The 13,242-nt window shown below is 54.2% G+C and overlaps 1 protein-coding gene across 7 annotated transcripts in view; it reads right to left on the bottom strand.

Annotated features, from left to right (window-relative positions):
* Positions 1–2,806: 2,806 nt before the first annotated feature.
* Positions 2,807–13,242, bottom strand: part of SUSD4 (sushi domain containing 4) — a 109,442-nt gene continuing 99,006 nt past the window's right edge. For 3 of the 7 annotated variants that reach the window (XM_032466629.1, XM_032466631.1, XM_032466634.1), the window contains 5 exons: positions 8,067–8,258; positions 6,679–6,823; positions 5,119–5,501; positions 4,642–4,709; positions 3,179–4,177 (listed from right to left, as the gene is read on the bottom strand). In XM_032466629.1, the coding sequence (XP_032322520.1) occupies positions 4,166–4,177; positions 4,642–4,709; positions 5,119–5,501; positions 6,679–6,823; positions 8,067–8,258 (800 nt within the window). In that variant the 3' untranslated portion in view covers positions 3,179–4,165. Of the gene's footprint in view, positions 4,178–4,641; positions 4,710–5,118; positions 5,502–6,678; positions 6,824–8,066; positions 8,265–13,242 lie in introns of all 7 variants that reach the window. The other 4 variants (XM_032466632.1, XM_032466633.1, XM_032466630.1 and 1 more) reach the window with 3 other exon arrangements.

Genomic DNA, 13,242 nt, shown 5'->3' with positions numbered 1-13,242 from the left:
TCTGCGGGCAGCCTCTGAGAGCCCAGGTCTGGGTCTCATGTCCTTAACTTCAGAGCTATGGGTTTGAAGCTGCCTGTTTACAGGTCCTTATTCCACTGGACTGGAGAGTGGAGACACGGCCTGGTCCATAGCAGGTGCTTAATGAATATTTACTGATGGAACGGGGTCTGTAAATATTCTTACAGGCTCAAGGCAGACAGTAGCAGTCTCTTTCCCTCAGGCTCCACTCCATCCCCCTTGCCCCAAGCTCTTTATGCATCTGCTGGTTTTGGGGTTTCTTTACCCCAGGGTCTTGGAGGACCAGGGGCCAGGGTTCCCACAGGCTCTGAACACGTGGATGAGGCACTAAGCATGGCCGGCAGATTCGGCTCCTACTCAGGTAGCTGGGCACCCCCCTGCCCACTTAACACGGGGCACAGCAGGCACCCAGGGGCGGATTTCCAGCCCAGCATGGAGACGGTACCCACCTGCCACAGCACTTAAGCACTGCCGCGGTGACGCCGTGCACTCTGTGTTGTTTTACGGTTTCAGTGAGATTGTGTTCAGCATCCGCCCTCCCTGGTAAGCAGCTGCTGCTCTCTGGGGCCCTGTTCTGCAGGCATCTTTACCATGGACTTCCTCCTTTATCACCTTGGAAGTGAATGGACATTAACTTTTATGCTTTAAGTCCAAAATAGACAATAAAATTAGGGAAGCACGTTAGTGTTAATCTACAGGGCTGCCTGTGGAGGTGATCTGAGTCCTTCAGCGTCCTTGGGGGAATTTCTGAGGTTGCCTTGCTCTCCCTGGGCAGAACTTTCTGTAGCAATCAGAGAAGGCTGAGCTAGGAGGCAAGGCAAATAAATACCCAAAGGGCCAAAGATTGACAACTTCCTTCTGCATATAGAAGCCAGGGAGGTGCTCCTGGGAAGAAGGTGCAGGGGTACAGTCATGGTGCATTTCAGCCCATCCACTGGGGGCAGCCCAAACAAGCTGTGTCTGCAGACACTTTCCAGGGTGGCAGGGACCACAGCAGGTCAACAATGCCAGGGCTGCATGCCGAGTGAGTCACCAGCACGACACTGTTCCTCACACCAGACCACAAGTGGAGAGCAGTGGCCATTTATCAAGTGCGTACTATGCACTGACTTCCACTGGCTGTCATCCTTGCTGCAGCCTGGTGGGGAAGGCAGAGGTAGAACATTTCTAAGTTCTGCACGAAGAAATTGAGGTGGGGGTGGAAGGCACTAGTTCATCCAAGTCCACAGCCAGTTAGTGGTAGAGGCAGGTTTTGAAGCAGGCGACGGCCTGTACCAAAGCCCGTGCTCTCCCAGGACGCTGCACCAGCTCTGTGGGGGATGCCTCGGGACCCGGGCGTCCCGGGAGGAGGGCTGCCTAGTGTGGGCAGAGTGGAGGGAGGGAGGAAAGGACCAGGCTGTGGCTGAGAGCCTGTGTATGTCACTCCCAACCATCTGGGGCTGCTGTGTGGCTGGGGGCAAGACATTCCTGCAAGAATAGGAGGCAGTCCCGGCCACATGTCAGCTGCTGGGATGGGTGTAATTAGGTGGGAAAGGCTCTAAAGAGCCCACACTAGCAAATCACCACCTTGCAATTAAAAAAAAAAAAAAAAAAGCTACATGGAAGTAAAGTGTGAAGATTCCCTGTGACTTCTGCTGTGTGTAAGACGGGGAGCTAGTCAGCCTGAAAACTGCTGCTCCGAGGGTCCCTGAAACCCAGACCCGTGAAACACCCCAGGCTGACGCCGCAGACACCCGGGTTCTCTGCTGGCTGTAGGCTCCTGACCACATCCCCCAGCGCCTCCCTCTCCCACGGCAGAGAGTGCTTTGCTGGGAATGGCTCTCTCTCACCTCCGGGCACCGGCTCACAATACAGCCGCTTTGTTCTCGTACCTACTAATTCCTGAGGCAGGGTGAGAAAGATCGATTCTGTTCATACCCCAAGGGCTCTGGGGCTTTTACGTGAAGAACCAAAATCCCAACATGCTTGGGATAGCATGAGGATGCTTTCTTGCCACATAAGCTCACTATAATAAAAAAAAAAAATCACGGTAAAGAATACTTGAGTGAGACTCTGATGGGGCCACAGACTAAAGGGATTGAGGAGAGGATCCAGGTAATTAGGTTGGATATTGTCTGACACTGTCACTAAGCAGGCATTTCCTTCCTACCAGCCTCTGTGCTTGGAGCAATGTTGACACTGATACCTGGATGTGCGACCTGTCTCCCAGGCACGGCGGGCTGGAGAGGCATCCCTGTGCTCAGGGAGCAGGCGAGCGGGCTGCATGCTGCTGCTCTCTGCTTTGGGAGGAAGAACATTTTTGGGAAGGAGGCCAGGCCAGGCCCCAGAGACAGCCCTGAATGTTTCTTTCCTGGGAAATAAGGTACTTACCTAGGGTTCTCTGAGTCACGCCCCTCCACTTATGGGGATGCAGGGAAGGACGGGGTGGCGTGAAGAGCTGAGACCTGGCTCAACAGGGATCCTGGGAAGGATGCTGGGGGAGGCTGCCCACAGTGATCTCTGGACCCCCACTCCCACCCAGCTGCCCACGCCATCTGTCTGTGAGCCAGCCAGGTGGAGTTTAAGCGTGAACACAAGTGAAAACCAGCTTCCATCACCAAACAATGTTATAATTACCCAGCATGCTATTGCCCAGGACACCGGGTGAGGCAAGCCCTTCCCAGTCCCTTCCCTCCTTCAGCCTCTGTTTCTAGTCCTTCAGTGTCTCCATCCCCTATGACCACCATCCCTGCCCCTCCCTGCCCGCCCGACTGCACTCCACTATTAAAGTCACGCTTCCAACTGTCACTTTCTTTTTAATTTTTAATCAGTCCGTGTCGAGAAAAAACAGAATTTGATCAAGGTTCCCGCTCTCACTGCTCTAACAGCATAGCAATTTTATGGATCAGAGTTTTGTTTATATTTGTCTAAAACCCCGAGGAGAAAAGGAATCAACTCTGCAGATCAACATGTATTTGAAGAGACACTTCAGGACTCGGGAGATGTTTTTATCAATCATTTTCTTATGAGCAATCCCTGGTGGGCACTGAGAGAGCGCGGTGGATATGCCGGATTGACAGGCAGGTGAGGCAGCCGGGAAGCAGGAGGGGAGAGCAGTCTGTCTTTAGGCCAGGCCGCCAGCCCACGGACTTTGCAGGACAAAATAAAAAGGAAAAAAAAATCCAATATCATACTTTATTTGGAGGAGGAATGTGTTTTCAGAAACAATTTCTGTTTTGGAAAATTAAATATGGCTGAGTTTGAGAGCGGGGCCAACAACCCAAAGGGTTACCCGGGTGGGGGCTCACGACTCAGATAAATTGTCATGTGGAATCTTTTAAAAATGCCAGAACAAAATGTTACCTTGGTTACTTCTCCACCATGAGATGTATTTGAACACAGTCTGACCATCTGTAAAGTCATAAGACTTATCCAATGCCATGGGTCCATGTGCTAGACCATGAATACAAATACGATATTTCACCAAAGGACAGCACAGAGGACAGGAACTGTCCTTGTTGAAGAAATTTCCAGAAAGCAGAGTCTGACCGAGTCCTTCCTTTCCTTTCTCACTGGAACCGCCAAATCCCGCTTTGGTCTTGCTTTGAGCAGAGTTGTCCAGACCAAGGGACACACGAGAACCTTCACCCTGGGAGCCTGCAGGGGGCGCTCTGCTGCTCAGCACAGACTTCCCGCGGAGGCTGAGCCATCCAAATTTGGTGTCCAGAGACAGTTTGAAGCGGATTTGAGAAGCAATTTACATAATGTGACATGCTTTCAGAGGAGGCAGGTAGCACTCATAAGTCAACGGGATGTGGGATTCGGTGGGATACGCGTGGAACTGTCTGTCCCATGTTCCGTAGCATGAGACACACTTAACACCTTCATCCAGGACCACACAGGGTTTCCCCTTGTCCTTCTGTTCCTCATGGGTCTTGGCAAATCCTCAGGTTTCATTTAAAAGCACTGCCACCGCCGTCTGTCAGCCTCACTGCTGAGTCCAAGATGTACCATGTGAGTCACTGTCCCCATTGTCGATAAATTCGCAAACGTCCCCCATCCCCCCCACGCTCTGTCCTTTGGACGCCTCACTCCAAGGTACAAGGCTCCCATCCCCAAAGGCGCAGCAGAATCATCAAGACTTTGCCCGGTTACGGGTCTTCTTCCATTAGAGGGATCTCTGTAAAAGAAGAGGTGCTTATTACACTCATACACAGAAAAACACCGCAAAGATCTGGAATCGTGAGCTTTATTAAAATGTCTGCCATTCTTGAAGTCAGTGAGAAGAAGGAAACGCTAAGTTCCACATATGGGTTAACAATCAAATAAATCAACTTCTTTGTACAACACTATTTACTAGAAAATCTCATACCCAGCTCATAAAAAATAAACTGTTAGGCTTCAACCATGCGCCCTTAATGGTCATACAAACCAAAAGGTTACAAGTCCAAGTACAGATAGGAGGGGAGGTACTGGGGAAGAGGAGCTCTGTGGGGAACCAGGAGACCCCTGTTTCCACGTCATTACTGCTACGCACGGTCAGTATAAGCTGGGATGAGTGCTCTCGCCTGAAAAGTGGTGCTGGGGGCCCCCTCCCCTGGGAAACAGAGCTCTGCTTAGTGTGGTGACTTTTTACTGTTTTACCATGAGCTGCGATCTGCCTTTCCTTGTGACAGGCACAGACATCTTTATTTCCAGCTGGCAAACATAACCTGTAAGTACACAGAACGTCTCCTGAGCTGGGCCCTCCTGCTGCACCTGGGTCTCCCCTTTCTGCATGTGCGTGTTATTCTGCTCCTAAGCACCACTTGCAGAAGTCCTGCCTGATTGAGGGAGACAGAAGATAAAGCCTCCTGGATCGCACGGAGGCTATGAAACCCAAGTTCCGTCCCCTGCAGCCTTTCCACTCTGGATGGCCTGGCGCTCTTTTGTGCCTCCTGAAATTTCAGTTAATGGGCTTATCACTTGTGAGATGCGGATCATTGCTTCCAATAACTGGCCCTGCCCACGGCCTTGCCATGCAGAGAGAGCAAGATGCAGTTTAAGCTGAGTGAGATGGAAGCACTGATTGGGCTCTGAGCTGCGGAGTGGTGGGGGCGGGGCCTCGGGGCAAACACTTACCGTCCGCAATGTCGATGCCCGGGCTGGTGGATGCCACCTCCCCCGCCGTGCTGGGGATTGTGTCAGGGCTGTCGGAAGTGGAGCGACTGCCCCCTTGGCACGAGGGAGGTGAATAGAGACTCTGGAGCAGCTCTTCGGAGCCTGAGACGCTGTCACAGGTTTCTGACTCCCCTGGGCCTGTGTCCGTGTCCCCTGAGCCAGGGTAGGCTGGGGGGCTCTGGTCGTCCACGGGTAAGGGGCAGCCCTGGCCCACGGAGGCCAGGTACCCGGGGCCTAAGGCACTCAAGCCACCGCTCACAGCCTCGTCGTAGGATGGGAGCATGACGGGCACGCCGTCCACCACCACGAAGTCGGGGTCGCTGCTGGAACTCCTGGGGGGCCCCCTGTGGAAAGGAGAGCGATGCCAACATGTCAGGTGGCACCTCACTCTGGGAATGAGGCCACAGGCCCCCCCACTGCAGCTGGGGTCCTCAGGCCCATGCGGGCAGCGGAGCCCTGTGAGGACGTGGTCCAGCCTCCCTGTCGGTCTCCTCCAGCAGATGGTGGGCTTTCTTGTCCTCGCTGGCTCCAGCCTCCTGCCTCCCTCATGTTCTTCCCTATCACCTCTGGGCTCCACTATCTCCCCATGCTTCTCTCTTCCCCCGTTTAACCTCTGGGCTTGGCCTTACAGCCATAAATTCATGAACAGGGATGATATGGCCCATTCCAGCCAAGCACCTCCATGCTCCCCTGCGGTGTCCCTCAGGAAGGCTGTTGGAAGCGGAATAGCACCATAAAAGTCTGGGGAACCGTGGACCCACGCACCCCTTGCAGCCAGCCCCTATGCTTCTTACACTTCTGGTTCGTTTTCTGCTGCAGTAGCAAAATCACTCCTTTTTCATCAAGACAGAAAAACATCAGAAATCAAAAAAAGATACTGACCGAAGCTCACATGTGAAGCCGAGGAGGATGGAGACCCGCCCTCTGCAGGTCCCACCCAGCAGGTTCGGATCCTACTTCAAGGCAGGAGCTCACCAGCTCTGTCCTGGCTCTCAGTTCCAGAGCCTTTTCTCCTTCCTGAGTCTTGCCACGGGTTTGCACACTGGTTTTGCACCTCTGATTGGGTCAGTCACCTTGGACCTTGTTCCTAATTAGTTCCGTGTATTTCTTATCCTCCCTGTGGCCTGGAAGCTCCAAGATATGTAACTCCAGAGCTGCGTGCACGTAGTGGGCAAAGGGACGGTGCCCCTGGGCAGGAGAGGGGGTGCGGGGTGTGCAGCCCTGACTATCCTCCCCTTCTCTGCACCCCCCACGATGCCGCCTCAAAAATATCCATCCAGGGAAGGAGGGAGAAGGGGCTCACGGAGGGAGGGAGGAAAGAGGGAAATGAATCTGTCTTCAACTTGGTTTTCTGACCCTAGACACCCCAAAACCTCCCTGTTTTTGCTTTCTCCCCTCTTCTCCCTTAGAAGCTCAACTCCACTCATCAAGGCCGACCATCCTGTTTCTCTGCTGCTCAAGGCGGCTGCACTGAGCCTGACCCAGGATGGCCAGGACGGCAGCCCAGGCCATGGCACTGACCTGGGGGGAAAGTGGGCCTTGAACTTGGTCTGGAACATCCTGGCCAGGATGACGAGCAGCAGCACCAGCAGCACGCTGGTGGCCGTGAACGCGACGATCTTCCACGTGGTCAGGAGGGTCTCGTGGGTGCCGGGCCACGTTTGCTCTGTCGGGAGACAGAACAAAGCAGCACGTGAGGATCCCAGACTGTGACAGGTCACATCAGGAAACGCTGTCTCCAGCCTGGTCTCCGCCAGGTTGAAGACACACTCACGTGCTCCTGTTCCAGACCAGGGCAGGGCCTGGCGTGGAGCTATGTCCCTGCTTCTTAGGCAGAGAACAGAGGGGTCCCTCTCCCCTGGAGAAGTCGAGTTCTCTAATGGACCGAGGGCGGGGGAGCAGGGAGCAGGGCTCAAGCCCTTTGTGTGTTCTGGGCTAGACTGTCTTTGGAGTGAAGAAAGGGCCGAGGAAAAAGGGATGTGCCCGCTCCAGGGCCCTCATTCTCCATCACCTCTGGCCACCAACACATCTGCCAGGTGAGAAAAAGCAGGAGCAGACCCTTCCAGCCTAGATTCCCACCCTCTGGGCACAAGCTGCCCTGTGTCTTCCACTTCGCCTCCCTTGCTGCCGCCTTCTCCTCCCCTTCCCTCACCTGGCTTGGAAGCCGCCCTCTCCACCCCCCTGCTCTCCTCCCCCATGGGTTCCCGGTACCATTCGTGGGCTCCAGATGTGCCGGGTTAACATGCTTCTCCCACAGGCTGCGCCCAGGGGAAAAGTCTGCAGCCATCACCCCCATTCGGGACAGGCGGCCAGGGCCCCGCGCAGGACCGGGGCGGGTGGGAGACGGTGGGTGGGTGAGTGCCGGTGTCCAGGTCTCCATCGTGTGGTCACTACCCTGGTGCGCTGGGACCGGTGGGGATGCTGGTTCACTGGTAATTTGCTATTTACTATGAAGCCTGATGCTTGCAAATGGCTCACGTTTTTAGACCTGAGAACAGGTCTTACCCCTAATAATACCGTTTGTGGTCTGATATGCGTCCTTGAGCAGAGGGGTAAGGGGGAGCTACGCATGGCTTGGGTCATGCCCATGGGCCTGTGTCCTCGTCCGTGAGAGGGGACAAAGCTGGGAGAAGACAGAGAGCACAGAGGCTGGGTCCTCCCATGGGAGCTAGGGGTCTAGGGACCCTGTTCAGAGGGTCAGTATTGTCACCTGGGCATGGTGACCCTCTGAAAAGGGCTTGGAATCATCAGCCTGGGAATCACTGCCACACGTGTCCACAAAGATGAGTTTCTATATCCTGCTCCTAACACTGCGGGTGGGGGAGGAGGGATGGGGCTCAGAACACAGACACCAGCCACCGTGTGTTGTCTGAACCCAGACCGTCCCGGGACGCCCTGGACGTGCTCACCCGACTTGATGCAGTAGACTTGATAGGAGGGAAACCACTCCCCGTACTGGCAGGTGATGTACTTGTAATCACTGGTGAGGCTGTAGCCGGGGTCGCAGTAAAACTCCACCACGGTCCCGTGGTTGTAGCGCTCACAAGGCCGCGGGTGGCAGACGAAATCACCGTGGCTCACCATGGGAGGTAGCGGGCAGACTTGGGCAGTGGGGGAGAATAAAAGTTTCAGAACCACAAGCTTATCCTTTCTGAACCCTCAATGCAGAGATCGAGTTTGGTGAACACATCACTCAGAGATGCGCTTGTACACGAACCATCAGACCAGTGAGCTGTCCCCAGGACAGTCCCTTCTCCTGTGCTTTCACGTGACACCTGCTATGACATCCTGAGCAGTGCCGCTGTCACGTGGCATTGTAAAGCACATCGTGAAAGAGAGGTTCGTTTTACATTGCAAAGGGTACGTCTATTGAACAGATAGTATTAAGCTGCTCTGTTAATAATGCATGTTATTATGTGCCAGACAACCTAGTAAATAAAATTAAGATATTTATGGACAAAATCTTCACTGAAAGGAACAGCTATACCAAGCCTGTTTCTGTGGCTATGGTAGGAATTTGGGACTGTCCAAATCCCCGGTGTCCCCAATCTTATCCCCAAATGTCCTACTGGGATGTGACAGATAACATACACGGAGCTCGTCCACTGGCTCCGTGTGCAGGCCCAGGCCGCAGCCTCCCACTCACGGCCCGCTGACCCGTGCGGAGGAGCCGATGGTCCTGGGCTTGGTTCTGCCACCAATATGCTCCATGACATCACAAAGGTCACATAACCAGTTTAAGCCTTGATCTTCTCCTCTGTAAAATGGGAGCTTCTTCTACCTTTGATAATATTTTATGGTCTTTCTGACCCTAATATTCTATGATTTTAGGGGAAGAAAAGTTGCTTTCAGTTGCCTCTCTTGAGCCTGCACTCCGGGCTGCAAGGTAAGAACGGTTCTGTCTCTGGGTCCAGAAGGATGTTTTCATGGAGTTTGGTGCTCATTCATTTCTTCCCACAGAGGGCTCTCTTACCTGGATGAGGGGCTCGGAAGTCCTCAAACATTCCTGCTGTTGCCCTTAAACACTCCTCAAGAAACAATCAGAGCACAGACTACGAAGGCCAGCTCTAAACCCATGCCTCCCGAGACCACAATGAGCTTTGACCAAAAAAAGGAGTTAACTTCTAGCCCAAGCCCCAGCCAGCACAGGCCCACAGGCAGGCCTCCCCGCTCCCCCAGCGCAGGCGCGTCTGCAGGGAGCTGCCCACCCACACAGGCCGCTGGAAGGGAGTTCTCACTGGCAGCAACCTGGGCCCACTAAGACCGGTCAGCAAGATGGGCCCACCCGATGGAGAGGTCCCCTGGCATGTGGCCGAGACGCTATTTACAGACACTGTCTCTCATCCTGCAAACAACACCGCAATGCAGATCTTTGCTGGCTCTTTTCAGAGATGGGGAAACAAACTCAGAGAGGTCAAGTTCTTCAGAAGCAGCTGGAGGATGGAGTAAAGCTCAGGCCTGCTCCAGACAGGGATCAGGCTGCGTTCCAGCTCAACTCCTCACCAGCCGAGTGACCCTGAACAAGTTGCTGATCAACTCCGAGCTTCAGTGTCCTGTCAGTAAGATGGGAGCGTCTGGGGGTTATTCTGAGGAAGGCTGGCCAGGGCTCAGTTCAGAGCTGACATGATGCAGGGGAAGTCAGGACACCCGGGACCCAGGCATCTACAGAGAGGGGCCGGAATGAACAACGGTTTCCACAGGTGATGGAAAAGCCAACGGGGGCAATGAGGTCCCTGAGATTAGCAGCAGCAGGAAGCCTCTACCGCCCTGGGCAGGCAGGATGAAAGGTCCTAGGGTCTAGGCCCCCATGGATGTTGGAGCCATGAAGGTGCGTCTTGTGGGAGTTGGAAACCAAAGAAGTTCAGACGCTGCCAGAGATGCCCCCAGGGCAGAGAGGGTCAGGGTCTAATGCCCCTGCTTCTTCACCTCTGGACAAAGCCAGTGGGGAGCCAGCTGAGCAGGGAGCCTGGGGAACGTGGTCGGCAGGGGGCGGGGCAGGGGAAGGTCCAGGACCAGGTCTAAGGCCCACAGCCCCAGAGTGTGCTCCGTGAATGGTGGCTGGCAGGTGACTGCGGCCCGGGTACCACTGGTGGACCTGGCAGAGTCGGGGCTGGAGCTCTGGCTTTCTGCTGGCTCAGGGCATCTCCCGTCCTGGCAGTCGCACACCCTCCACCGAGCTGCCCAGGCCATGGAGTCCCATCACCCAATGCATTTCTAGTTCCACAAACTGGGGCTTCTGTCAAATCCACTACCTCCAGGGTGTTCTGAGAGTATCCCTGGGAGGGGAGCAGGGCAGCAGGAGAGGAACGGGAAGGGGAAGACGCTGGCGAGGAGGAGGGAGAGAGAAGAGGCACCAGCAGTGCCGAGCTGGTCCTGCGATGCCAGCGGGGACTCGCAGCCAGGGCCCCTTCTTCCCCTAAGGCCCCTCCCTCCGCGCCGTTTGTCTTGGGAGAGCACATGGAAGGGAGAGTGTCGCATGCTCCGGCACCCGACCCGGGAGGGGGGTCACGGGGCTGTCAGAGCCGCCTTCCTGGACTGAAGCATGCCCTGCCGACCAGAGTGAAGGGGAGATTTGATGTCTGCTGTATGGCCAGCCTGACAGCAAAGTGTGCCACTCTGACGGCCTCCAGGGCTCCCGTGGCCGCTGGGAGTCCCGCCCTCCTGTGAGGGCTCCCCCAGTGCCGCAGAGGCTCATGGGAGGCCCTTTCCACTGCCAAGGTGTACAGAGCAGCAGGGCCTCCTCCTAGCTGCCTCCAGACAAATCCCCAAGGGTCCCTATAAGATGAGAACATTACCGGAACATTTTCAAGGCCCAGAAAATGTCATGAGAGGTTAAAGAGACCCTGTAGGTACATGCAGGTTTGTTATGCCGACTAAACCCTGTCGCTCACCATCTGGTTCTACAAGAACGAAGTCACCAGCCACTCCAGTCACTGACCTTCAGCACACCCTGAAAGGAGTTCAGTGCTGAGAATCAAGTTTGAGGCCCTCTGTGCTCTGAGAAAAACTGGCAGAAAGGTCTTCAGATAGTTAGATATTTTCAGAAGATTTTATGAGCCCAATTTCCTGCATCTTCTCCTATCTAGGAAAGCACTAACACCATTACCGGAGACCTCTGCTCCTCGTGACTAGCAGGGACCTTCAGCCAAAATGTGTGCTTGACTGCACGTGTCCCGCTTCACCAAAATCACATATATACTGACCTCCGGTCCCGTCTCTTCGGAGCATATCCTTGGAGCCGAGCGGTTGTCTCCTGGTCTCTCGCCCTCATTTTGCCCAAATAGAGCTTAACTCACAACTCTCTTGTTGTGCTTTTTTTCCCCCTTCAGTCAACAGTTTTCAGCAGCATATTTCCTCACTTGGCCTGAGGGTAAAGGGCTGTTCAAGTCACGGCCTTAACCGGGAGGCAGGTGGTCCATGATGCGCTAAGGAAGGATGGGCTGACCAGATCCTTCATCAAACAAGGGAGGGAGGGTGCACAGCGTCTGCACAGGGGCTCGGGCTTGGAGGTTCCCAAATTTAGGTTCAAATCCTGGCTCTACACTGATGAGCTGGGGGGATCAGGTAGCTTGTTCAACTTCTCGAGGGAGTTAACTTCCCTGTCTTGTTACTTCCTAGGGTTGTTGTGAGGATTAGAAAGTGTATGGAATGTACGTAACACAAACATCGGAACACAGCAGTCACTTACTAAATCAGGCATCACTGGTGCCTGAACTTGCTGAGTTTGGTGCCGCCCTCCTGTACGATCAGGACACCTGGATTGCACCAGTCCGGCCCCAGGCACTCCTGGGGGAACCTGGAAGCACCTCACCGGCAGGTTTCCTCAGAGGCCAGATCCAAACCACCCATGCAAGAGGCTTTGATTCCCAGACTGTCATCATCTAGTCGGCTGCTAACGGAGATGCATTTGCCCCCTAAATGGAAACATTTATCTTCACACTTTGCAGGGTTTCTAGTGATTGCAGCCTGGCCGCCGTTAGTTTTGCTGCCAGGGAAGCCTCCACGCATCCTAGTAGGGGCAGAGGGTGGGGTGTGTTCTTTGAACTTGGAAGGAACAGACAACCAAGGTGTTAATGATAAATTTGGGGAGCTTATTTAAAAATAACAGTATAGGGTAATCTGAGACTCAGGGATTCCTCCTCCCATCACAGCCTCTCACCATGGGGTCAAAGTGAGTTCTGCTACCTCTCTCCTCTCCTACCTTCCCTGAGAGGTGGACAGCAAAACCACCTAGGGTTTCCTAGAGCTTCTGGTTGGTCAAAGGGCACTTGACTTCCCTTAGGGCCCCTTAGGCTCAGCCGACAGCTCAGACCCCAGCAGCTGCTGGTTCTAAGCAAAATAACACCCTTGAAAATCCGTGGGTGGTGTGAACAAAAATTCTTCTGCAACTCTCTTTTTTTCCTAAATGTTTCCCACAACTTTAGAAATTATTAGCAACAGTTGTAGGTCTTGTGAGGCTTGGAGTCTGGACCTTGAGGGGTTTCAGGCAGAGCGCAGGTGAATTTGCTGAGACTCGGCCAGAAACCATCATATTACTCTGCTCCTGGCTTTATCACGAGGGTGATGGCTCCTTCCTGATTGGCAGGACAAGTCCCACCTACCCAAATGGCCGCAAAGTACAGCTTTCACCATATTTAGTCTCCTGTGGGCTAGACTGGGGGGCAGAGATGGGGTGCAGAGCCCAGGGAGCCCCCGTCTGCCTGGGCTGACCTGAGTTGGGGCTGGAGATGCCAGGCACAGGCTGCTTATCCCTGTGATTTCCCCAAATAGGCCCTCCCTTCCATCCAGCCTTCTCCTCTCCCCAAGAAATCCCCTGCCTCCTTCCAACTGAGCACCCTTCCTCACCCACTTCTGGCTGTTTCCACCTATTTACATTTAATTGCAGGACAAACACCTGCTTTTTCACCCAGCCCTCTGCATGACCCGGCGTGATCTCGGAATTCCTGGGCACTGTGAACATTTCCCATTCCTTGTGTTTGCACAAATCCGTAACTTTCTGAGAGCCGGGGCTGTGTCTTTTAAATTGCTGTCACTCCTACAGCACCCAGCACTATTTTTGATAAACATTTGCTATTCCAGTGAATG

The sequence above is a fragment of the Camelus ferus genome, chromosome 23 (assembly GCF_009834535.1).
Source record: "Camelus ferus isolate YT-003-E chromosome 23, BCGSAC_Cfer_1.0, whole genome shotgun sequence".
In the NCBI taxonomy this organism is placed as follows: Eukaryota; Metazoa; Chordata; class Mammalia; order Artiodactyla; family Camelidae; genus Camelus; species Camelus ferus.
Note: the sequence above shows the minus strand (reverse complement) of the source record. Positions and strands in the feature narration are given on the sequence as shown.